At 43.2% G+C, this 26,738-nt stretch overlaps 1 protein-coding gene across 3 annotated transcripts in view; it reads right to left on the bottom strand.

Moving 5' to 3' along the window:
- dis3l2 (DIS3 like 3'-5' exoribonuclease 2) overlaps positions 1-26,738 on the bottom strand; it is a 437,600-nt gene that overhangs the window by 40,962 nt on the left and 369,900 nt on the right. For all 3 annotated transcript variants that reach the window (XM_070883462.1, XM_070883465.1, XM_070883463.1), the window contains exon 15: positions 3,151-3,334. In XM_070883462.1, the coding sequence (XP_070739563.1) occupies positions 3,151-3,334 (184 nt within the window). The remainder of the gene's footprint in view (positions 1-3,150; positions 3,335-26,738) is intronic.

Raw genomic sequence — 26,738 nt, 5'->3', positions numbered from 1 at the left:
GTAAATGTTGGTCCCCTAGAGGAAGAGACTGGGGAATTAATAATGGAGAACAGGGAATTGACAGAGACTTTGATGGACAAATATTTTGTGTCGGTCTTCATGGTAGAAGACACGAAAAACATCCTAATAGTGGATAATCAAGGGGCTATAGGGAGGGAAGAATACAATCACTATCACTAATGAAGTAGTACTCGGTAAAATAATGGGACTAAAGGTGGACAAATCCCCTAGACCAGATGGCTTACATCCTAGGGACTTAAAAGAAGTGGCTGCAGAGACAGTGGATGCATTGGTTATAAGCTACCAAAATTCACTAGATTCTGGGGCGGTCCCAGTGATTGGAAAACCGCAAATGTAACGTCCCTATTTAAAAAAGGAGGCAGACAATAAGCAGGAAACTATAGACCATTATTAAGGAAGCAGCAGCGGGACATTTGGAAAAGCATAATTCAATCAAGCATGAAAGGGAAATCATGTTTGACAAATTTGCTGGAGTTCTTTGAGGATGTAACGAGCAGGGTGGATAAGGGGGAACCAGTGGATGTGGTGTATTTGGATTTCCAGAAAGCATTCGATAAGGTGCCACATAAAAGGTTACTGCACAAGATATAAGTTCACAGGTTTGTGGGTAATATATTAGCATGGATAGAGGATTGGCTAACTAACAGAAAACAGAGCCGGGATAAATGGGTAATTTTCCAGTTGGCAAATAGTGACTAGTGGGGTGCCGCAGAGATCGGTGCTGAGTACTCAACTATTTACAATTTATATTAATGACTTTGATGAAGGTACTGAGTGTAATGTAGCCAAGTTTGCTAATGATACAAAGATGGGTGGGAAAGCAAATTGTGAGGAGGATACAACAAATCTGCAAAAGGATATAAGTGAGTGGCCAAAAATTTGGTAGATGGAGTATAATATGGGAAAATGTGAGGTTATCCACTTTGGCAGAAAAAATAGAAAAGCAAATTATAATTTAAATGGAGAAAAATTGCCAAGTGCTGCAGTACAGAGGGATCTGGGGTTCCTTCTGCATGAAACACAAAAAGTTAGTATGCAGGTAAAGACAAATGGAATGTTGGCCTTTATTGCAAGGAGGATAGAGTATAAAAGCAGAGAAGTACTGCTACAACTGTACAGGGTATTGGTGAGGCCACATCTAGAGTACTGCATACAGTTTTGGTCTCTGTATTTAATGAAGGATATACTTGCATTGGAGCCTATTCAGAGAAGATTCACTAGGTTGATTCCGGAGATGAGGGGTTTGACTTATGAAGATAGGTTGAGTAGGTTGGGCCTCTTCACATTGGAGTTCATAAGAATGAGAGGTGATCTTATCGAAACATATAAGATAATGAGGGGGTCGACAAGGTGGATGTAGAGAAGATATTTTCCACTCCTAGGGGAAACTAAAACTAGAGGACATAGTCTCAGAATAAAGGGCCGCCCATTTAAAACTGAGATGAGGAGGAATTTCTTCTCTCAGAGGGTTGTAAATCGATGGAATTCTCTGCCCCAGAGAGCTGTTTAGGCTGGGTCATTGAATATATTTAAGGCGGAGATAGACAGATTTTTGAGCGATAAGGAAATAAAGGGTTATGCAGAGCGGGCAGGGAAGTGGAGCTGAGTCCATGATCAGATCAGCCATGATCTTATTAAATGGCGGAGCAGGCTCGAGGGGCCAGGTTGACGACTCCTGCTCCTATTTCTTATGTTCTTATGTTCTTATGGATGAGGGCTTCAGCAGCGGATGAGCTGAGGCAAGGGCGGAGACAGGTGATGTTACGGAGGTGGAAATAGGCGGTCTTAGCTCTGCTGCGGATATGTGGTCGAAAGCTCATTTCTGGGTCAAATATGACACCAAGGTTACGAACAGAGTGGTTCATCCTCAGACAAAAGTATCTTTCTCTGCAATGTGTAGTTTCCAGCATCTAGTTTATTCTTTAGTGTGTCATTTGTAATCTCTCTGTTTTGGTTTGTTGCAAATTTCTTTTTCCATTTTTTCTGGCTAGCAATATACTTCACAGTGATACTAAAGATCACAGATTTAATGGATCTTCAGAACCAGCCGTTTAGCTATAAGAACTGACTGTTTCTGATCTGCATTGCACACCACAAATGCAATCTTCTGTGGTTCTGATTTCAAAGAAAAACATTTCGGGGGCCAAGAAGAAAAGATTTTAAAAAAGCATTCCCCTTTTGGTTGTCCTTCCTAAAATTGAAGTTTGAATCAATTGTAAAAGTAAAAAAAAATCTGAATTTGTTTTGGAGATGCCTGCGTGAATGAGGCCTCCAAACCTGAAGCAAATTCAGGAATGATTTAGTCCTTAATAACTGTGACTTCAGAGAAAACTACCAAAGACAATTAGTAGGAACAAAGTATTTTTAACAGCACAAGAAAACCAAATTGCTTATGTTAAATATACAGAAATTCTGTATTTTCTGATTAAATTTACCTTTTATTCATCAGTATACTCTTGTTCTCATTCACTTTTGTGTGCAGTCAAAATCAACCCTTCACATGACAACTCAAGATGCAAAAGAACCACCACCAGACAAATAGGAATTTACTCTTGGTAAAACAGGAGGTAAAGGTTTTCTTCAAAAGACTGCTAATGGCTTCAATGGTTAGACTGTTATTCTTTGTGCTCTGATGTCTGAATGATAAAGCTGACAGTCTTTTTCCTTAACCCACTTCTGATTCCACAGTGACTGACTCTTCAGGTTGGTGTGGGAAAGAACCCCTCCCCAAATCTGAGACAGCATTGAAATTTGATTGGCAAATTACCGCAATGTTTTCCACTTTTAGAAATCGGGATGTTAATCTTGACATTTTTATTTTAATGATAACTAATAGAAATGCTAACTTCAGTTTCTGCTGAATGTGTTTCTTCAGCCTTCCCAGCAGAAATCTGGCCAATCAGGACTCACCTGCAATAACTCAAAGTGCACTTACCACATGGTTTGATGGCCAGTTAAGTACTGAAGTAATAGCTAGGAATATTAATCCTGCTCTTGTACAGCTTGATGAACACCGTCTGACTTTGAAAACTTGCAAATAAAAATTTGTCAACGTATCTGGTTTTAATTATGGGTAGAGGTCTACCTTAAATCATCACAGTTTTGTGTTCCATTTTTCTGAAAACTCACATGTAATGTGCCTGCAGTACTGAAGTCAAGCTCAAGTCCCAACTGCTCACAGAACTCAATAAGGTCATCAAGCATCTTTGTTTGTGGTGGTGGATGCAGACGTAGTAAAGCCAACTCTGGGAATGAATTGTAGATGCCGTGGGATACTGCCATGTTTGCCAGTAGCATGAACTCTTCTACTAATCTAGAGAGAGCAAAACATTTTTCAGATAATAAAAATGCAATGTGTAACTTTTCTAACATTGTCAATAATGATAAGCAAAAGACATCAGACAAGTATCTAATCAAACATTTTGAGAAAAACTTGTGTTTCATAGAATCATAGAATGATGGAGCACAGAAGGAGGCTATTTGGCCCATTGTGCTTGTGCCGGCTCTTTGATAGAACTATCCAATTAATTCCACTCCCCTGCTCTTTCCCCATAGCCCTGTATTTTTTTTCCTTCCAAGTATTTATCCAATTCTCTTTTGAATGTTACTATTGAATTTTCTTTCACCACCCTTTCAGGCAGTGCATTCCAGATCACAACTCGCTGTGCAAAAAATGTGTTTCCGTATGCCGCCACTTGTTCTTTTGTCTTACTCTAAACATCAAGACATGGGCCTTACACTAAACATCCGTAAGACAAAGGTCCTCCACCAGCCTGTCTGCGCCACACAACACTGCCTCCCCCAGTCATCAAGATCCACGGTGCGTCCCTGGACAACATGGACCATTTCCCATATCTCGGGAGCCTCTTATCAACAAGGGCAGACATTGACAACAAGATTCAACACCGCCTCCAGTGCGCCAGTGCAGCCTTCAGCCACCTGAGGAAAAGAGTGTTCAAAGACCAGGCCCTCAAAACTGCCACCAAGCTCAGGGCTGTAGTAGTATCCGCCCTCCCGTATGGCTCAAAGACATGGACCATATACAGTAGACACCTCAAATCGCTGGAGAAATACCACCAACGATGTCTCCGCAAGATCCTACAAATCCCCTGAGAGGACAGTCGCATCAATGTTAGCGTCCTCGACTAGGCCAACATCCTCAGCATTGAAGCACTGACCACACTCGATCAGCTCCGTTGGGCAAGCCACATTGTTCGCATGCCTGACACAAGACTCCCAAAGCAAGTGCTCTACTCGGAACTCCTTCACGGCAAATGAGCCAAAGGTGGGCAGAGGAAAAGTTACAAGGACACCCTCAAAGCCTCCTTGATAAAATGCAACATCCCCATCGACACCTGGAAGTCTCTGGCCAAAGACCGCCCTAAGTGGAAGAAGTGCATCTGGGAGGGTGCTGAGCACCTCGAGTCTCATCGCCGAGAGCATGCAGAAACCAAGCGCAGGCAGCGGAAAGAGCGTGCGGCAAACCTGTCCCAACCACCCTTTCCCTCAACGACTATCTGTCCCACCTGTGACAGGAACTGTGGTTCTCGTATTGGACTGTTTAGCCACCTAAGGACTCATTTTTAGAGTGGAAGCAACTCTTCCTCGATTCCAAGGGACTGCCTATGAAATGAAAATGAATGAAATTTTGCCAATCATCTTAAATCTGAGTCCTCTCGTTACTGACTTTTCTGGCATTGGAAACAGTTTCTCCTTATTTACTTTATCTAAACCATTCATGGTTTTGAATACCTATGTCAAATCGCCACTTAGCCTTCTCTGCTCGAAGGAGAACAACTCCAGCTTCTCCACATAACTGAAGTCCCTCATCACTGGTACCATTCTCCTCTGCACCCTCTCCAAGGTCTTCACATCCTTCCTAAAATGTGGCATAACCAGTGTTTTATAAAGGTTTAGCATAACTTCCTTCCTTTTGTACTCTATTCCTCTACTAATAAAGCCAAGGATCTCGTATGTTTTTTTTAAAAACAGCCTTCTCAACTTGTCCTACCAAAGATTTGGGGACATACACCACCAGATCTCTCTGTTCCTGCACCCCCTTTAAAATTGTACCATTTAGTTCATATTGCTTCTCCTCATTCTTCCTCCCAAAATGCATCACTTCACACTTCTCTGAGTTAAATTTCATCTGCCATGTGTCTGCCATTTTACCAATCTGTCTATGCCCTCCTGATGTCTGTTACTATCCTCCTCATAGTTTACTAGTAATACCTGCCCTCCTGTATGGCTCAGAGACATGGACAATGTACAATAGACACCTCAAGTTACTGGAGAAATATCACCAACGATGTCTCCGCAAGATCCTACAAATCCCCTGGGAGGACAGGCGCACCAACATCAGCATCCTCGTCCAGGCTAACATCCCCAGTATTGAAGCACTGACCACACTCGATCAGTTCCGCTGGGCAGGCCACATAGTTCGCATGCCAGACACGAGACTCCCAAAGCAAGTGCTCTATGTGGAGCTCCTTCACGGCAACTGAGCCAAAGGCGGGCAGCAGAAACGTTACAAGGACACCCTCAAAGCCTCCCTGATAAAGTGAGACATTCCCACTGACACCTGGGAGTCCCTGGCCAAAGATTGCCCAAAGTGGAGAAAGTGTATCCGGGAGGGCGCTGAGCACTTCCGAGTCTCAACGCCGAGAACATGCAGAAATCAATGCAGACAGTGGAAAGAGCGTGTGGCAAACCAGTCCCACCCACCTCTTCCCTCAACGACTATCTATCGTACCTGTGACAGAGTCTGTGGCTCTCGTATTGGACTGTTCAGCCACGAAAGAACTCACTTTAGGAGTGGAAGCAAGTCTTCCTCGATTCCGAGGGATTGCCTATGATGATGATGAGTTTACTACATTTCCAAGTTTTGTATCATCTTGCAAACTTTGAAATTATGCCATGTATACCCAAGTCCAGGTCATTAATATATATATATATATATATATATATATATATATAAAAAACGACCCCTGGCGAACATCTGAAAAATAACTGTTCAACACTACTCTCTGCTTTCTGTCTGTCAGCAAATTTTGGATCCACGCTGCCACAGTCCCTTTAATCCCATGAGCTTTAAATTTGTTAACAAGTCTATTATGTGGTACTTTGTCAAACACCTTTTGAAAGTCCATATACACATCAACTGCACTACTCTCATTAACCGTCTCCTTTAGTTCATCAAAAAACTCGATCAAGTTAGTGAAACACGATTTGCCTTTAACAAATCCATGTCGACGTTCATTTATTAGCCCATACTTTTCCAAATGCCAATTAATTTTGTTCTGGATTATTGTCTCTAAAAGTTTCCCCACCGCCGACGTTAGGCTGACTGGATTGTAGTTGCAGGGTTTGTCCCTCTTCCCTTTTTAAGCCGGTGTGTAACATTTACAATCCTCCAGTTCTCTGGCACCACCCCCGTATCAAAGGAGGATTGAAAGATTGTGGCCAGAGCTTCCGTAATTTCCACCCTTACTTCCCTCAGTAACCGAGGAGGCATCCCATCCAAACTGGATGATTTTTCTATTTTGACATACATTCTCTTTATCTATTTTTATCCCATCCAATATTGCTACTATCTCCTCCTTTACTGCTCCATTGACAGACAGCATCCTCTCTAGTGAAAACAGAAGAAAAGTAGTCATTTAGTACCAATCTCCATAAGATTATCTCCTTTTTGGTCCCTAATCAGCCTCACCCTTCCTTTGACTACCCTTTAGTTTTTTTGTGTGTTTATAAAGACTTTTGGGTATCCCTTTATGTTAGGCACTAAACTATTCTCATACTCTTTTTGTCCCTCTCATTCCTTTTTTAATCTCATCAGTACTTTCTATATTCAGCTTGGTTCTCTACTGTATTATTAACCGTACAATTGTCATAAGCCTCCTTTTTCTGTCTCATTTTAATTTCAAGGGCTGTAATTTGCGGTCCCTACGGGCATGTAGGAGGTGCGCTTGTGCCCATATGGGCCGGGCAAGTTCCGGGTTTAGCCATGCGCTGCGCATGCGCTAAAACCCAAAACTTGCAATCTGTCAAGAATTCTCTTGACATATCATCCGCATCTCTGGGAAAAGGGCATTCACGGGCAGAGATTTGGGCTATTTGTCCAATTTCTGCCCAGCGAATGCCCATGAAATTCTTACGCCTGGTAAAAGCAGGAAAATAAAATTTTTATCAATAATTTATACATTTAAAAACCTTTGAAATAAGGTAAGTTTATCTTTAGCCCCTTTAAAACACGTAAATTATTTTTCAAAAAATTACATTTCTGTTTTAAATATTTAATTAAATGCCATTTTAATTAATTTTAAATATGTGATTTAAAAAAAAAATGTATTTGATGTCTAGCTGTATTTTTGGGTGTATTCCCATTCATACTAATAGGGTTTCCGTACATACGGAATCCCCATAAGCATGAATGGTGATTCCCTTCTGTCATTTATTGGGCTGGCCCACATAATCCCAGGGGCGCTTGTGAATCGCCTGTGCCCCTGCGGTACGTGAGGCCTCTTTCCGCACATACCCAGAGAGGTCCTGGACTACAAATCTCTGTATCGTCCGGGCTACATGATACATGGGCATTTTATTTGTGGATCGGAAGCATTTCCCCGTGGGAAGCCTCTGACTGCAAATTCAGGGCCTATATCTTTAGTCATGCAGGGAGCTCTAGCTTTGAATGTTTTTCTTTTCCACTTCATTGGAATGTGTCTACTCTGTGCCCAAACCATCTCCTCTTTGAACGCCTCCCACTGTTCAATTACTGCTTCTGCCTACCAATTTTTGATTCCAATCCACTTGGGCCAGATCCCTCTGCAACTCACTGAAGTTAGCCCTCCTCCAGTTAAGTATTTTTTATGTTAGATTGTACCCTGACCTTTTCCTTAACTATTCAAATCTGATATTATGATCACTATTACCAAAATACTCTCCCAATGAAATATGCTCCACTTGCCCCACTTCATTCCCTAGAACTGGATCCAGCACTGCTTCCTTTCTTGTTGGGCTGGAAACATGCCAATGAAGAAAGTTCTATTGTGTACATTTCAGGAATTCCTTCCCCTCTTTGCCTTTACACTGTTACTAACCCAGTCTATATCAGGGCAATTGAAGTACCCCATTATCGCTACTCTGTCGTTCTTGCATCTTTCTGTAATTTGCATGCAAATTTGCTTCTTTATTTCCTTCCCACTATCTGGTGGCCTATAGTATACACCCAGCAGCTTAACTGCTCCTCTATTGTTCTTTAATTCTAACTAAATAGACTTTGTCCTTGGCCGCTCAACTACACATCCTTCTCCAGTGCTATAATAGTTTCTTGGATCAATACGCCACCCCCACTACTATTTTTTCCTTCCCTATCTCTCCTGAATATCTGGTAGCCAAGAATATTAAGTTCCCAATCATCCCCTTCTTTAAGCCAGATCTCTGTTATTGCCAGTATATTATAGTCCCACGTGGCAACTTGTGCCTGCAGCTCACCGACTTTATTTATGCACTCCAAATCCATCTTAGACTGCTTCGCATTTACCCGCCTATTTCTGAACTCTTCTTTACTCGAGTGCTATTTGTCTCTCTGAGTCCTCTGTGAACCTTGTTTCAATCTGGTACCCAGCCCCTTGCCAAATTAGTTTAAACCCGCCAGTTAACCTTCCCATGAGGACAGTGGTCCCAACTCTGCTGAGGTGCAACTTGTTTACCTTGAACAGGTCCCGACGGCCCTGGAACTGGTCTCAAAGCCCCAGGAATCTGAAGCCCTCCCTCCTGCACCATTTCTCCAGACACATGTTAACCTGTTTTATCCTACTACTCATATACTCACGAGCGCATGGCACCGAGAGTAATCTAGAAATTAAGTACATTTAAGGACCTGCTTTTTAACTTTCTCCCTATCTCCTAAAACTCTGACTGCAGGACCTTAACTCTTTTCTTCCTATGTCATTGGTTCCCACCTGGACCACGACTTCTGGCTGTTCCCCCCCCCTCCCCGAACAAAATGTTCTGCACCCTCTCAGTGATGACCTTTACCCTGACACCAGGGAAGCAACACACCACGCAGGACTCACATTGGCGGTTGCAGAAATGCCTATCTGTCCCTCTGACTATTGAATCCCCTATGACTTCTGAATTTCTACACTTTGCTATTCCTCCTTGTGGATGTGCTCTAGACTGAACTCCCCCAAGGTGTTGTCACCCTCGTTGGTATTCAGCGCTGAAAACTGGTTTGAGTGCGCCACACTCAGAGGGTTCCTGCACTGCCTGCTTCTTCCCACCCTGCCTGATGGCCACCCACTTATTATTCTCCTGAATCCTCTCTGTAGTTGCGGGATGACTATAAATGTTCCCCCCTCATTGGGCCCAAATTTCCCTAGCCTCTTTTTCTGGCGCCCTCACTCGAACTGCGCTGCTTTTGCCCGCCTCCAAGCACGCCGAAAAAAGACCTCCGTATTTTGGCTGCTCCCCAGCCTTTCCTTCGTCGTGGCACAGCGTGACCCAATGGATTGGGGGCGGAGCCAGGTCCCAGTGCTAGAGTCTGCGCGCATGTGCAGTAGCTCCTGGCAGGCCATTTCTATAAATGCGCGCTGCAGGCTGTGTGCGAGAGGCTGAAGTATGCCGTCCCTAGCCCTGGCTGAATGGGCTCCCTCATCAGCGGCCCGCTGTGTTCCCTAAGGTAGGACTTCTATTTTTTATTTGTTATTTATTGATTGATTTTGGTGCTTTAGGTGCAAGGTTCCTTCTATTTTTCTATCTGTTATTTATTGATTGCTTATTACTTTGGTCTTGGTGCTTTAGGGGCAGAGTTCCTTCTATTTTATTTGTTAATTAATTGCTTATTACTTTTTGTGCTTTGTTTGGTGCTTGGTGGTGCTTTAAATGTAGTTACTTGCGCTGATTCCTTAACTGTAAGTAAGGTCTTTCTGTGCAGACAATAGTGGACACATCCGCTGCCCTAAGTTAGTTTAGTACAACTTTTTTCTGGCCAAATTGGCATAAATAGTGTAAGTGGCTGGGAACGCCCCCTTTTGAAAAAAAAACTGACCTAACAAAAAACCTAACTAACTCACTTACACTGGTGCAAATTAAATGGCCATATTTGCAACTAAAAAGATACACCAGAAAAATCAAGTTACACCAAAAAAAACAGTGCAACTCATGGGGAAATTTTGGCCCTCAGTTTTTTTCAGTGTACGGCTCCTTAAAAAAGCTGACAGGATCCTAGGCTTCATGAATAGAGGTATAGAGTACAAAAATGTGGATATGATGATGAACTCATATAAAACACTGGTTCGGCCTCAGTTGGAGTATTGTGTCCAATTCTGGGCACCGCACTTTGGGAAGGATGTGAAGACCTTAGAGAGGGTGCAGAAAAGATTTAAGAGAATGATTCCAGGGATGAGGGACTTCAGTTACGTGGATAGAATGGAGAAGTTGTGGTTGTTCTCCTTAGAGCCGAGAAGTTTGAGAGGAGATTTGATAGAGATGTTCAAAATCATGAAGTCAGAGCAGATAGAGGGAAACTGTTCCCATTGGCAGAAGGGTCAAGAGCCAGAGGACACAGATTTAAGGTGATTGGCAAAAGAACCTGTTGTGTCCTTAACTCTTAAACATAATCACACAAGGCACATACTGCAGACACAGTCACTCTGTGACCTTCACCTTTATTACCTGGACCAAGGAGTGCTGGCCCTGCGAGGGACCTCCCCTTATATACCTGAATCTCCAGGTAAGTAGTGTCTCCCACAAGTACACCCCCTGTGGTCAAGGTGTGCATTTCTAGTAAGTATGTAGTGGTTACATGAGGGTTACAATTGTATAAGGGTTACATTAGTATGCTGGTTACATACATGACAGAACCAAAGGCGAAATAAGAAAAAACTTTTACGCAGTGAGTGGTTAGGATCTGGAATGCACTGCCTGAAAGGGTGGTGGAGGCAGACTCAATTGTGGCTTTCAAAGGGGAGTTGGATAAGTATCCGAAAGAAAAAAAAAATCAGGGCTACGGGGAAAGGGCGGGGGAGTGAGACTAACTGAAGTGCTCTTGCAGAGAGCCGGCACGGGCTCAATAGGTCGAATGGCCTTCTTCCGTGCTATAACCATTCTATGGGCCCAAGTTTCGGCCTCAGTTGCTCCTGGTTCTATGGTGTAGAACGGAGTATCTTAGAAATTCAAATTCTCGGCATTTAGTTTGCTCCAGTTCTAGTCAGTTAGAACAGTTTCACTTTGGAACAGAATTTTCTTTTCAAAAGGGGGCGTGTCCGGCCACTTACGCCTGTTTTCAAAGTTTCGGCAGTGAAAACTTACTCCAAACTAACTTAGAATGGAGTAAGTGAAGATTTTAGTACACTCGAAAAAACCTTGTCTACACTTTAGAAAATCAGGCGTAGGTTACAAATCAGGTGTAGGGAATTGGGGGGGGGGGGGGGGGTTTAAAGGGAAGTTTACAAACATTAAACACTTCAGTTTTACAAATAAAGAGCCATCATCAATAATAAATGATAAAAACATCAATAAATCAACCAATAAATCAATCAAAAAAAATTACTAAAATAATTTTAAAAAAATTAATAAATAAAACATTTTCTACTTACCGACTGCAGCACCGGGAGCCCTCCAACAGCGTGCTGGGATGCCCCCCCAGTGTGTCTCTGTCAGCGTCTCTATCTCTCTGTCTGTCTGTCTGTCTGTCTGTCTGTGTGTGTCTCTCACTCTCTGTCTGTCAGTGTCTGTGTTTCTGACAGCGAGGGGAGGGGGAGGAGGGGGGTAGAGGGAGAGATGGGGGGCAGGGGGAGGGGAGGGAGGGAGGCAGATGGGGGGGGGAGGGATGGGGGAGAAGGGGGAGACAAGGGGAAGGGGGGAGGAGAAGGGGAAGAGGGGCAGGAGACGGGGAAGGGGGGAGAAGGGGAAGAGGAGGAGAAGGGGAAGGGGGGGATAGGAGAAGGGGAAAGGGGGATAGGAGAAGGGGAAAGGGGGGATAGGAGAAGGGGAAAGGGGGGATAGGAGAAGGGGAAAGGTGGGGAGAGGAGAAGGGGAAAGGGGGGGAGAAGGGGGGGAAGGGAAGGAGAGGGGCGGAAGGAAAGAAGGGGGGGAAAGGAGATGGGGGAAAAAGGAGAAGGGGAGGGGAAAGGAGAAGGGGAGGGGAAAGGAGAAGGGGGGGGAAAGGAGAAGGGGGGGGAAAGGAGAAGGGGGAGGGAGGCTGAACGGGCCGGGCCTGGCCAGGCCCAAGATTTCGGGCAGGGCCCATCCCCAGCACCAGATTTACAGGTAGGTGGCGTTGGGTCGGGTCGGGAGCGCGGGTCGGGTCGGGGGGAGCGCGGGTCGGGGTCGGGTCGGGGGGGCGGAGGGAGGTCGGGTCGGGGCGGGGGGGGGGGGAGGAGGAGGTCGGTCGGGTTGGCTCGGGTGGGAGGGAGCGCGGGTCGGTTCGGTTCGGTTCGGAGGGGGGGGGGGGGGCAGAGGGAGGTCGGGTCGGGTCGGTTCGTGTTGGGGGTGGGGGGAGGGAGGTCAGGTTGGGTCAGTTCGGTTCGGGTCGGGGGGGGGGGGGGGGGGGGAGGTCAGGTCTGGTGGGGGAGCACGGGTCGGGTCCGGGGGCGGGGGAAGCAGGAGTCGGGTCAGTGTCGGGTCCGGTCCAGGGGCGGGGGAAGCGGGAGTCGAGTCGGGTTAGGAGGAAGCAGGAGCTGGCCGTGGGAGGCAGCCTTATGCACGCAGCCCCAGTGAGGCCATTCGGCCAGGGCTAGGGGCTGCGTGCTTCGGGCCCCTCCCACACAGTTTTGGGCGCCTGGAGCTACTGCACATGCGCGCCCACTGTAGTGCACATGTGCAGAGGTTCCGCCGCTGTTTTCAGCGCAGGGACCTGGCTCCGCCCCCTACAACTCGTGCTGTGCCGCGCCCAACTCCAGAGGACCAGCAGGGAGCCGGAGAATCTGTAAGTTTTTTTTAGGTGCACTTTGTGGCGCAAAAAACGGGCGTCCAGGTCGGGGCTGCGCCGTTCTAGGCGCGGCCCGAAACTTGGGCCCAATGATTCTAATATTTGATCAAACTGTATCGCAACAAACTGAATTAGTGCTAATCATCCCATATAATTCAATTTTGCTAAGTTTGAGTTAGATGCCAAAGTAGATAAATATTGTGATTAAATATGCTAATTTAGCACATTCAGCCTGGGCTCTGGAATTCCCCAAGTCTATTGTGAAAATTCATAAAGATTAACAGCTATGGTTCTGTAAACCATAGTTCACAAAGTCAGTTAGTATGCACATACGAATAGATTTGTATCAACATCACTTTTTGCTTGCATCAAATCTCTAAATAGTGCTCAATACTGACACAATCTAACCAAAAGGCACTGGCAAGTTGAAGTGACAGGCAAGCCTGTGATTTGAACTTTTGACCTTCTGATAAGAAAACAACCTTCAAGTGCTTGAATTACCTGGTCTCAGTATTTTTCAAGCTCATTTTTAAAATTGTTGCCTCACACAAAGATATACAGTGCACATTCACCAGAATGATACCAGGATTAAATTATGAAGACAAGTTAAATAAACTTTACTTGTATTAATAGGATTACAAAGGATATACAATACAGAAACAAGCCATTCGGCCAACCAGTCCATGCCGGTGTTTATGCTCCACTCAAGCCTCCTCCCATCTTTCCTCATTTAACTCAATCAGCATAACCCTCTATTCCTTTCTCCCTCATATACTTATCTAGCCTTCCCTTGAGACTATTTGCCTCAACTACTCCCTGTGGCAGTAAGTTCCATATTCTCACCACTCTCTGGGAAAATAAGTTTCTTCTGAATTCTCTATTTGATTTCTTGGTGACTATCTTATATTGATGGCCTCCAGTTATACTCTTCCCCACAAATGGAAACATTCTCTCTGTATCTACTCTATCAAAACCTTTAATAATTTTAAAGACGTCAATTAGGTCACCCCTCAGCCTTCTTTTATCAAGCAAAAAGAATTTAAATAGTTGAGGGGATCACATAATCAAGGTGTTTAAAATGTTCGATAGGGTAGACACAGAGAAACGACTTTCTTTGTTGGGGGAATCCAAAACAAGAGGATAGCATCTTAAAATTAGAGCTAGGCCATTTAGGAGTGAAATGAGGAACTACTTTTTCACACAAAGGGTATTGGAAATCTGGAAAAATGTTTCCCAAACATCTGTGGATGCTGGGCCAATAAGACCGAGATTGACAGATTTTTGTTAGGTAAGGGTATCAAGGGATCTGGAACTAAGGCAGGTAAATGGAGTTGAGGTGGAGAACAGCCATGATCTAATTGAATGGCAGAACAGGCTCAAGGGACTGAATGACCTACTCCCATTTCTATGTCTAACTTGTTGCTAAGTTTTGGAAAAATTCCAGGAAATTGGTCCCTTATTCCCTGAAGCAGTCATGGAAGCTCCAGAAGACCATGATTACCCATCATATAACGCTAGAAATAACTATGTCCAAATATATCCCGATTACCGTAGGAGCAAAGGACTATATGGGATTGGAAACAGTGAACCCAATCCACTGGGCCGATTCTCAATGTCACTGACTTGTTACTCCAATTTACTTCTGATATATCGAAATAACCTTATCTGCTGAAAATTATATTGTTCGTCGCTCTTAAAATTTCTAACATCCTCTGCCTCCTTGGGTATGTTATTCTACATCTTTACCACACACTTCTGAAGATATCCTTCAACTTCTCTTGTCTAAGCTTAAATTCATGTCTGCTTTTCTTGCAGCTTAACACTGCACATCGCTCTCCCATCACCCCAAACTATCAAAGCACTAAATGTCTATGGTTTCTCTTTGCCTTCACGATTTGGGATTGATGAGATGATAATCTCCCTCTGCTGGTTGTGGACACTTAATTGAAACAAATTTAGAGAAGTGTCAAGCTACTTCCTTGTAGACACAGGGCCATCATGAAAAAGTATTCCATGTGCTTTAGTCTATGGTCACTCCTCAGGACAAGGAAGATTGCACAAAGGAGCAATGTACGAGAGGGATTGGCTGTAGTACATGCATGAATTAGATTGTGGACAGCACAATGAAGACAGGTGAAGATGTCAAGCTTACACTTGTGGGTAATAACTGCTTTCATCTGTATTATGGTGCATATGGCTTCTCTTCCCGCCCTTACATTGTTACCTCGGGAGTACCCCAAGGATCTATCCTTGGCCTTCCAATTTCTCAACTACATCCTGCCCGTCGGTGACATTATTCGAAGATACATTAGGTTCCATATGTATACTTACACCACCTGACCACCACCCCTCTCAACCCCACCAATGCTTCTGTGTTGTCAGACTGCATGTCTGTCTTCCAGTTGCGAATGAGCCAAAATTTCCTCTACTTAAATATCGGGAAGACCATAGTCATTGTCTTCAGCCACGTCATCAATTCCATCCCCCTTCCTGGCTACTGTGTCAGGCTGAATCGGACTGTCCGCAACCGTGGCATCCTATGATCCTGATCTGAGCTTCCAAACCCATACTCTTTCCATCACAAAGACTGCCTACTTCCACCTCCGTATTATCGCCCGTCTTGGCCCCCGACAACCCAGTTGCTGCTGAAACCCTCATCCATGCTTTTGTTACTTCCAGACTTGACTATTTCAATGCTGTCCTAGCTGGCCTCCCAACTTGCACCCTGGATATCACACTTGCCTCTGAGTCAGAAGGTTGTGGGTTCAAGTCCCACTTCAGGGACTTGAGCACATAAATCTAGGCTAACACTCCAGTGCAGTGCTGAGGGAGTGCTGCACTGTCGGAGGTGTTGTCTTTCGGATGGGACATTAAACCGAGGCCCCGTCTGCTCTCTCAGGTGGACATAAAATATCCCATGGCACTATTTCGAAGAAGAGCAGGCAAGTTATCCCTGGTGTCCTGGCCACAATTGAGGGATAAATATTGGCTAGGACATCCCTCAATTAACATAACAAATCAGATTATCTGGTCATCATCACATTGTTGTCTGTGGGAGCTTGCTGTGCGCAAATTGGCTGCTGCGTTTCCCACATTACAACAGTGACAACACTCCAAATGTACTTCATTGGCTGTTATGTGCTTTGAGATGTAAGGTGGTATATAAATGCAAATGCAAGTCTTTCTTTATAAATTTGAGCTGATCCAAAACTCTTGCTGCCCATATCCTAATTCACACCAAGTCCCACCCACTCATCACCCCTGCACACATGTTGCCTCTGCTCCAGCAATTCCTCGATTTTTAAAATTTTCATCCTCGTGAATAAATCCCTCCATAGCCTCGCCCCTCCCCATCTCTGCAACCTCTTCCAGCCCTAGAACCATCCAAGATTTATGGGCCCCTCCGATCCTGGCCTCCTGCACATCTCTGATTTCCATCGCCACACTATTGGCGGCTGTGTCTTCAGCTGCCAAGGCGTTAATTCTGGATTTCCCTCCCTAAACATCTCCGCCTTTTTACCTCTCATCTTTTAAGACGCTCCTAAAAACCTAACTCTTTGACCAAACTCGTCTATCCTAATATCTCATTATGTGGTTCGGTGTTACATTTTGTTTGACAACGCTCCTGTGAAGCACCTTGGGATGGTTTACTACATTAATGGCACTATATAAATGCAACTTCTTGTTGTTGGTGATAATAAACCATAACCCTATGGACTTAATGCACATGCATGTATGGCCAGCAACTCACAAAGATCATGTTTATGGTGAGAAATAAAAGAAACTTCGGCATTCGTAGAGACATAATTTTGCACCATAATAGATGAACAAATATCAAAGTAGTTCTTATTCAAAATCATGTTTAAAAAATGTCCAAAATTATAGAAAAGGCAGATTCACCCAGTAATAACCAGCTTCTATGCAACACCAGTTCAGAACCATGGATCTATGAAGGACGTATGACAGAAAATATCGTGAACAGCAAAGAGGCAAAAGAGTTAAAGGTTCCCATTGATCGTTATAGAAAGTTCTAGTTTTGTCAAAATTCAACAAATGTTGTGCATAGGGAAACATTGATACAGGTGTAAAATATACAATAAAGCATTTTAAATGCATAATTATCTTGCATATGTAGCATTCTGCAAATAGGTACGGTCTCAATACTTTAGTTGGTCTAACAGGTTTGATTATACTTTCTAACTTGCTGGGATCATGCAACAAATAAATCCACTAAAAGTGGTCAGTGCATTATCATTTCACTAGATGGCAGTAGCCATCTGGCCACAAATAACAGACTTGACTGTCAGAAATAGGCACATATAAAAAAAATAATTTATTCATGAATTCAATACTTGAGGCAGAACAAAAATAAAACAGATGTTTGACACAATGCTATTGCCATTGCACCTTTAAAATTAAATATGTTTTACGAGAAGGCTCAAGATCTAGAATAGCTGTCCAGTTGATCTTATAAAAAGTTTCATGCAAATCAAAAAAGTAATTTGTTAATTTATCTGGACCAGTAAATATAGGCTATCTTAACTGTAGTAAAAACAGTAGATACAGACGGATGTACATACACTATATAAGTAAATAAAAATAACATTTTCGTGTTGTGCCACCATCTAAGGGAAGCTTGTATGAAGCTTGTAAAAAGGAATGCTTGTATGCAATCAGACCGAGGGAAACATCTTGTCTTAAATTAGTCTTTTTTTCCATTTCAATACATTTGGGGCTGCACAGAAGAGGTCCACAACATCTTAACAGATCTGCTTTAATATCATATCAAGTACCCACAAAGAATTCAGGAAAAGTTTTGTAATCTTCAGTTCCCTATCCGATTCACAGCTACTACATGCCCATAGGAGGTCGCCAAGTAACTCATCACGTGAGACTGGATTGCTGAGGAAATTGCAAAAGGTATATTAACTATTTGTGGATTTAGTTTAGTTTTCAGGTTTTGTGCTGCTTGACTATCTTGATGTCCCTGCGGCTTCTGTTATTTAACCTGCACATAAATTTGACAAAACCATTTTAGCTGAACATATTGTTTTGGCAATGTGCTATTTTCCATTATTGGAAGTGGGCTGAGAATGTAGTGAGCATCCCACATATTCTCCATTAAGTGCCATACAACGGTTAGAGGTTAATTGTTACTGCTGGGCAGTTAAACCATACATGGAGTGAATAAGGATGCAAATATTGTTTTATAAGGTACCTGGAATATGTATGAAAACCGCCTTTTAACTACGAACACAAGAGAAAATATTAGAAAGCAGTCCAAACTGTAAGAATATTTATGGATATTACCTTTGTTCCTTAAAAAGACACACAACTTATTTGTGTAATTAGCATAATGAAGATATGAATATCTGATAGATGTCAACATCTAGGAGGATACCATGTCTACAGACAAAAATGGGTTGGTACCTTGACTTCTAAATTATGCTGTGGTTGTTAAATTCTATTTCACACATATGTATCAGCTTTGGGGATTGAGGAAATTGATGGCAATAGAATAATGCAATTATTGGGCTGCAGGAAAACTTAGAAAGGAAACCTGTAAGGTCACTGGTAAAATGCAACCATTTCCGCTGGGTGGGTTAGGTTAAAATTACCCCAATGACTTTAAGAGACAGAGCTTAACTGTAGCAGAAGAATAACACATTATGCCATGTAGTGCGCAATGCTTCGACCCTTATAAAACAGCATATTAATCAAAAACAGCATATTTATCAATCAACTACCAAGGGAGAACAGTTAGTTATATATTAAAAATGGTACATCAAAACACGGAGATATCACACTCTGTTACAGATGTAAAATAATCTTAAAATGCTGGATGCTTCCAAGTTGTGAACTAACTGACAAGTACATTTCAATCTGCAAAGTTGCTGACTTCATCAAACAATTAAACTCGCAGCAATTTCAGGCTGTCTTTATTTGTAGCAATTAGACTTGCTGGCCGCAACAGAATAACCGGGCTTAAATACAGTTCCACTATAGCAGCAGCATAATACATTGTGTATTACATGGTATACTGTTCCTATCCTTATAAATTAGCACACCCTCCAATTTACCATCAGTACTGTCACAGGAGAACTGCTTACGTTAGGTTTTATTGTACATAGGAACATCAGAACAGGGTTAGGCCATTTAGCCCCTCAAAGCTGTTCCGCCATTCAATTAAATCATGGCTGATCAGCACCTTACTGCCATTTATTTATCTGCCTTTGTTCCATATCCCTTGATACCATTACCTAACAAACATCTATCGATCTAAAATTTCAATTTCAATTGACCCAGCACCTACAGCCATTTGGGGGATTGAGTTTCAGATTTCCACTACCCATTGTGTGAAAAATTGCTTCAGATTTCATTCCTGAATGGCCCAGCTCCAATTTTATGATGACCTCTTGTTCTGGATTCCCCCACCAAAGGAAATAGTTTCTCTGTATATACTGTATCGAATCCCTTTATCATTTTAAACAGCTTGATTAAATCACCCCTAAACCTTCTAAACTCAAGGTGAATACAGTCAAGTTTATGCAACATGTCCGCATAATTTAACCCTTTAAGCCCTGGTATCATTCAGGTGTACCGCTGTGTGAAGCAGCAACAGACTGTTGTCCAGAATATCCATTTGGTTATTTGGAAAACGTCTTGACATCAATTATAAACTTATGATACAATGGATAATGGTTTTATTGCTGCAGCAATATTCACTGCTTATTTTGTTCAAGATTATAATTTCTCACATGATGCCCTGAATAGGTTTTTGGATGTAGTTTAAGAATAGAGAGAAAGGCAGATCTACAGATCAAAGCTCATGCAGAACTTTAAACTATAAAGCAGAGTTAAAGCAGAGACAACAGTTTTTGCTAGCCACAAAATGGATGGCATTGTGTTATTTTCCCTAGAAACCAGAAGATAATGTTTAAAATAAACATTGTATATTTACCACAAGTATAAATGTTGTACACTTGGTTTTATGCCTGTAGTAAAAGCTTAAGTTGCAGCCTTAGGCTTAAAAAGAATTCAACACATAGTGCATTTTACTGTAGTACTTTTTAATTTGGTACGGGTTAGCTCAGATATGAATTTACTGTGAGGTCTTTTGTGCCATTTAATAAGTGGAATTGTCTGTCTTCTGCATTCTACCCAAAATCAGTCAAATTCAAATCTTAAATATAGATTAAATTAAAACAATTATTATTAATCTCAAATGTAATATCATTTGTATGTCCTTCTATTGTATAATAGTTTATAAAAGCATAGTTTTATCTAGCCTGTGAATATATTTTATTATTCTAAAAAACTATGACATAGAACAGATCTGCTATCTGTAATACTAGATGCATGTAATTATTAACCATGGGCTTCATTATTCTCATGAAAACTTATGTCAATATTTAAGTCATATTATATTAGTTTCTGGGATCCACAGAACATTTCAACAGTCGGACAGCTGTAACATGACATATTCACACACACGTCCACTGACTATAAACACAACAGCTACCACACAACAATGGAATGCAGAAATGGGCACATTCTTCTCAACAGCTTTCAATGAAATGTGCCAATTAGAATAGCAACCTGATGCATCAAAGAGAATCTTTATTGGTATGTGCAATTAATTTGAAGGGTGAACATAAAAAACAGTGGCATTGACATTCATTTTGAAGCTTTTTACTTTGTAAAAGGGAATGAAATGAACTGAACAGCAATTGTAGTCTCGGAAAACGTGCTTTTGTAAGTGAACAATACCTTGTCTACATCTATAATTTATGACAAAAAAAAGAGACCCATTTATTCATTGACATACATATAAATGACAAAATGGAAGCGCCAATGGAAGCTCAAACTTGCAGAATTGGTGCTTAGTCATTAATGCAGATAAAGCTTAGGCTTTTGCTGCCACATCTACATACATCTTTTAAAAATCTCAGCTTGCTCCCAGATTCAATCGTAACAGTCGGATAGCTAAATGTAGTTGCGTAAAACAACAGATGCAAGGACAGGTCTTTTTATTACAACTATGTTTTAGCTTCATGCTGCAATGTATTTTGATTTGTTGTTTCTTTTTGTAAGATAAATACAAGAAAGCAATTGTACTGTTTTGTACGCAATAATTTAACAAATTAAATAAACTCAGTAGATTAAAAGTAACTATTACAGCAGAATGGATTAGGACGACTGAATTGTCTTTCCTCATTCCTTCTTACATTCTTAACAGGGAATTTTATCTGAATTAATATAATAAAAAAATACTATATAATAAAACTTAGTTTATCTTTTTCATAAAACGCAAACCCCCACTTGTGTATATATACACACAAGACTGAAGCATGCTCTAAATTGTTCAATTAGCCTAAACTCAAACATGTGGAAATTTAAATGTTGTCATTTAATGAGCTCTGCCTGAAGACAGAATTTAATACATTAAGGGCTGAACTCATAATGGTTGTTAATGAAGTTCATTACTAAGTGCAATGTCCATTAAAAGTGCTAAATCTCTTACATAATACAATGCACAATTTACATTTTCTGATACTTTGAATGTTTACACACATTTATGTAGATAATTTTATAGCTGCAATAAATTAAACAACCAATAACTTACCAGAATAAAATCAACAGAGAAAACCATGTTTTAGCAGGGTCACAATGATCGTTAGCCACTTGGCACAACAATGGTATGCCTGGGGGCACATTGAAACATTATGTTAACACTTCCACAGAACCAATACACTAACACTGAAGTTTTAAAATACATTTAATTAAAAGAAATCTGTACAATAAAATTGCTGATATTTCTCAGCATTTTCATTATACAAATATCACTGCGATGTGGTATTTATAAGAATTGTGAAGCTAATATAATATAGTTGTATTAGCAATGCTAAATCTCTTACATAATACACATGCACAATTTACACTAAGGTGTACAACATAATCTTCACCGTGTGACAACTACAAGAGAAATGCAGGGGACAGCATCAACCCTTGTACATGGCCTTCTTTGACCTCACAAAGGCCTTTGACACTGTCAACCACAAGGGACTATGGAGCGTCCTCCTCCATTTCGGCTGCCCGCAAAAGTTTGTCACCATCCTTCGCCTGCTCCACGACGACATGCAAGCCGTGATCCTGACCAACGAATCCACCACAGACCCACTCCACGTCCGGACTGGGGTCAAGTAGGGCTGCGTCATCGCACCAACGCTTTTCTTGATCGTCTTGTTGCAATGCTCCATCTCACTCTCAACAAGCTCCCCGCTGGAGTGGAATTAAACTAGAGAACCAATGGGAACCTGTTCAACCGTTGCCGCCTCCAGGCTAGATCCAAGGTCATCCCATCCCCTGTCATCGAACTACAGCACGCGGACGACGCTTGCGTCTGCGCACTCGGAGGCCGAACTCCAAGCCTTCGTCAACACCTTCACCAAGGCGTACGAAAGCATGGGCTTTATGCTAAACATCCATAAAACAAAGGTCCTCCACAACCTGACCCCGTCACACAGCACTGCCCCTCTGGTCGTCAAAATCCACGTTGCGGCCTTGGACGACATGGATCATGTTCCATATCTCGGGAGCCTATCAGCAAGGGCAGACATCGATGATGAGGTCCAACACCGCCTCCAGTGTGCCAGCGCAGCCTTCGGCCACCTGAGGAAGAGAGTTTTTGAAGACCAGGACCTCAAATCTGGCATCAAGCTTATGATCTACAGGGCAGTAGTGACACCCGCCCTCCTATATGGCTCAGAGACGTGGACCATATACAGCAGACATTTCAAAGCGCTGGAGAAGTACCACCAATGCTGCCTCTGCAAGATCCTGCAAATTCACTGAGAGGATAGACCCACCAATGTCAGTGTTCTCGCTCATCCCCAGCATCGAAGCACTGACCACGCTCGACCAGCTCCATTGGGCGGGCCACATAGTTCCCATGCCTGACACAAGACTCCCTAAGCAAGCACTCTACTCGGAACTCCTACACGGCAAGCAAGCCCCAGGTGGGCAGAGGAAATGTTTCAAGGACACCCTTAAGCCTCCTTGATAAAGTGCAACATTCCCACTGGTACATGGGAATCCCTGGCCCAAGACCGCCCAAAATGGAGGAAGAGCATCTGGGAGGGCGCTGAGCACCTCGAGTCTGGTCGCCAAGAACATGCTGAAATCAAGCGCAGACAGCGGAAGGAGCGTGCGGCAAACCAGGCTCCCCACCCACCCCTTCCTTCAATCATTGTCTGCCTACCTGTGACAGAGACTTTAATTCCCGTATTGGACAGTACAGCCACCTGAGAACTCACTTTTAGCGTGGAAGAAATTCGAGGGATTGCCAAGGATGATGAGTTATATTAGATATAAATATTCTATTACCCAAGACTTTCTACTATTCAGAGAAGAATTTACTCACATCTGTGTTGCCACTAGAAAGTGTTTTTTGTCACAGTACTCATGCTCAGACTTTTCTATTTAACCCTTTATCATCACTATTACAGGTGGTACATGTTCATAAGGTCTTGGCGATTTCTTTCTGTTTTCATCTTTTTAGTAGTCAAAATATTCAGATTTGTGGAATGCTCTGACCAGCATATTGAACTACATATTGAACAAAAATTAGGAGTAACTTATTAATCTAATTTCTTAAAATCTAGTGAAATCATTTTCTGTGTAGTAAGTCAGAATAGACAAAAATGCTTATCGCTTATGTGACTTACGAATAAAGAGTCTGACCAGATACTGTGAGCTCAAAGTAAAGTGTGACCGTAGTCTTTTATTGCAGGTCTCCAGAGAGCCTCTCCAGTCTGTGAGGCCTCCTTAAGTACAGGTGCTCCCAAGGGATTGTGGGATCCCTTGGGACTCCAGGGGATGAGCCCTCTGGTGGTTAAACAAGGTATTTACATGAACAGATAGAGAGCAGGCGGCTTCAACAAAGTACATATCATGATAGTGCAAATGTGCCATGCGAAATTGAGATTAATGATCCTGTATTTGTGTTGAACTATGGACAAGGTCCCAAGTGGCTTCCTGGCACTATCGTGGCCAAAGAGGGGAGTAGGGTGTTTCAGGTCAAACTTTCAAATGGACTCATCTACAGGAAACACTTGGACCAAACCAAACTCAGATTCACGGACTATCCAGAGCAACCCACATTAGACTCTACCTTTTTTGACCCCCCAACACACACACCAGTGGCAACCGACACAGCAGTTAACCACGAAGCAGAACCCATCACCCGCAGCAGCCCAGCAGGATTCACCACACCAGGCAGCCCAGCAAGGCACTCACCAAAACCAGCATTTGCACCGAGACTATCAACCAGGGAAAAAAAGGCCCAGATCAACTCACCTTGTAAATAGTTACACTATTGACTTTGGGGGCGGGGGGGGGGGGGGGGGGGGGGGAGTATTGTTACATATCTAAACCTGTTCGCTATCACGATATGTACTTTGTTGAAGCCACCTGCTCGCTACCTGTTCGTGTAGATCAGGGTGGACTTGTCTTAAGTGCCCTTTTCATGAGCAGTTCAGCGGGTAGAATCCCAGTGAGTGAGTGGGGTCTCGTGTGGTAACTAAGCAGGACTCGGGATAGGCGAGTCTGCAGTGAGCCTTCAAGTTACCCTCTTCAAGCTCTGCTTGATAGTTTGCACTGTTCTCTCTGCCTGACCATTGGATGCTGGTTTGAACGGGGCAGATGTGACATGTTTGATCCCATTACGGGTCATGAACTCTTTGAACTCGGCACTGGTGAAACACGACCCGTTGTCACTCACAAGCACATTAGGCAGGCCGTGTGTGGAAAACATGGCCCGCAGGCTTTCAGTGGTGGCAGCGGACATGCTTGCCGACATTAACTCACATTCAATCCATTTGGAGTATGCATCTACAACCACTAGGGACATTTTTCCCAAGAACAGGCCTGCACAGTCGACATGGATCCTAGACCACAATTTGGAGGGCCAAGACCATAAACTTAGTGGTGCCTCCCTGGGTGCTTAACTATGATCATGTGTTACATTTGTGCACGCAGGACTCTAAGTCCGCAACAATACCGGGCCACCAGACGTGGGATCTTGCTATCGCTTTCATCATTACAATGCCTGGGTGGGTACTGTGGAGATCACTAATGAAAGTGTCCCTACCCTTTTTTGATACCACTACCCGATTACCCCACAGAAGGCAGTCTGCCTGTATAGACATTTCATCTTTGTGCTGCTGGTACGGCTTTATTTCTTCCTGCATTTCTAATGGGACACTGAACTAGCTCCCGTGAAGCACACAGCTTTTTTTTACTAAGGACAGTAAAGGGTCCTGGCTCGTCCAGGTTCTAATCTGTCGGGCGGTAACGGGTGATTGGTCACTCTCGAATGCTTCCATTACCATAACTAAATCTGCGGGCTGTGCCATCTCCACCCCCGTGGTGGGCAATGGCAGCTTACTGAGAGCATCGGCACAGTTTTCTGTGCCTGGTCTGTGGCGGATGGCGTGGTTGTATGCGGACAACTCTGGATGTGGGCCGATTCATTCGTATTTATCCCCTTACTTTCAGAAAAGAGGGATATCAGTGGCTTATGGTCAGTTTCCAATTCAAATTTGAGCCCAAACAGATATTGATGCATTTTCTTTACCCCATAAACACACGCTAATGCTTCTTTTTCAATCATGCTGTAGGCTCTCTCAGCCTTAGACAGACTTCTGGATGCATAAGCAACTGGTTGCAATTTCCCAGATTCATTAGCTTGTTGCAATACACACCAGACACTATATGACGATGCATCACATGCTAGTACCAAATGCTTACATGGATCATACAACACAAGCAATTTGTTTGAGTATAACAGTTTTCTAGTTTTTACAAAGGCATTTTCTTCGCTTTTGCCCCATACCCATTCGTCTCCTTTACGCAGTAAGGCGTGCAGTGATTCTAACAGTGTGCTGAGATCCGGTAAGAAGTTACCAAAGTAGTTCAGGAGTCTTAGAAACGACTGCAGCTCCGTCACGTTCTGGGGCCTCAGTGTGTTCTCGATTGTCTGCGTCTTTGAATTGATGGGCCTGATGCCGCGATTCTTCTCCCCAGGAACTCCACTTCAGGCGCCAGGAAAACGCATTTCAAGCATTTTAACCTGAGCCCCACGCGATTAAGCCGACTAAGAATCTCTTCCAGGTTCTGCAGATGCTCGACTGTGTCCCGACCTGTAACCAAGATGTCGTCCTGGAAGACCACGGTGCGCAGGACCGACTTCAGTAAGTTTTCCATGTTTCTCTAGAATATCGCCGCGGCTGATCGAATCCCAAACGGGCATCTGTTGTAAATGGAGAGACCTTTGTGTGTGTTGATGCAGGTGAGGCCCTTCGATGATTTCTCCAGCTACTGCGTCATGTAGGCCGAGGTCAAGTCCAGCTTCGTGAACGTCTTTCCTCCCACCAGCATTGCAAAAAGGTTGTCTGCCTTTGGTAGTGGGTATTGATCCTGCAGGGAGAAACGATTGATAGTTACTTTGTATTCGCCACAGATTCTGATGGTGCCGTCTCCCTTGAGGACTGGAACAATCGGACTGGTCCACTCGTTGAATTCGATCGGCGAAATGATGGCCTTTCGTTGCAGCCGGTCCAGCTCGATCGCCATCCTTTCTCTCATCATGTACGGTACTGCTCTCACCTTGTGATGGATGTGCCGCGCCCCCAGAGTTAGGTGGATCTGCACATTTGCTCCTTGGAACTTCCTGATGCCTGGTTCGAACAGCGAGGGGAACTTGTTTGGGACCAGGGCACAC

This window comes from Pristiophorus japonicus, chromosome 6, assembly GCF_044704955.1.
Source record: "Pristiophorus japonicus isolate sPriJap1 chromosome 6, sPriJap1.hap1, whole genome shotgun sequence".
Taxonomy (NCBI): domain Eukaryota; kingdom Metazoa; phylum Chordata; class Chondrichthyes; family Pristiophoridae; genus Pristiophorus; species Pristiophorus japonicus.
The sequence above is the reverse complement of the archived record's forward strand: the minus strand, read 5'-3'. Positions and strand labels throughout refer to the sequence as shown.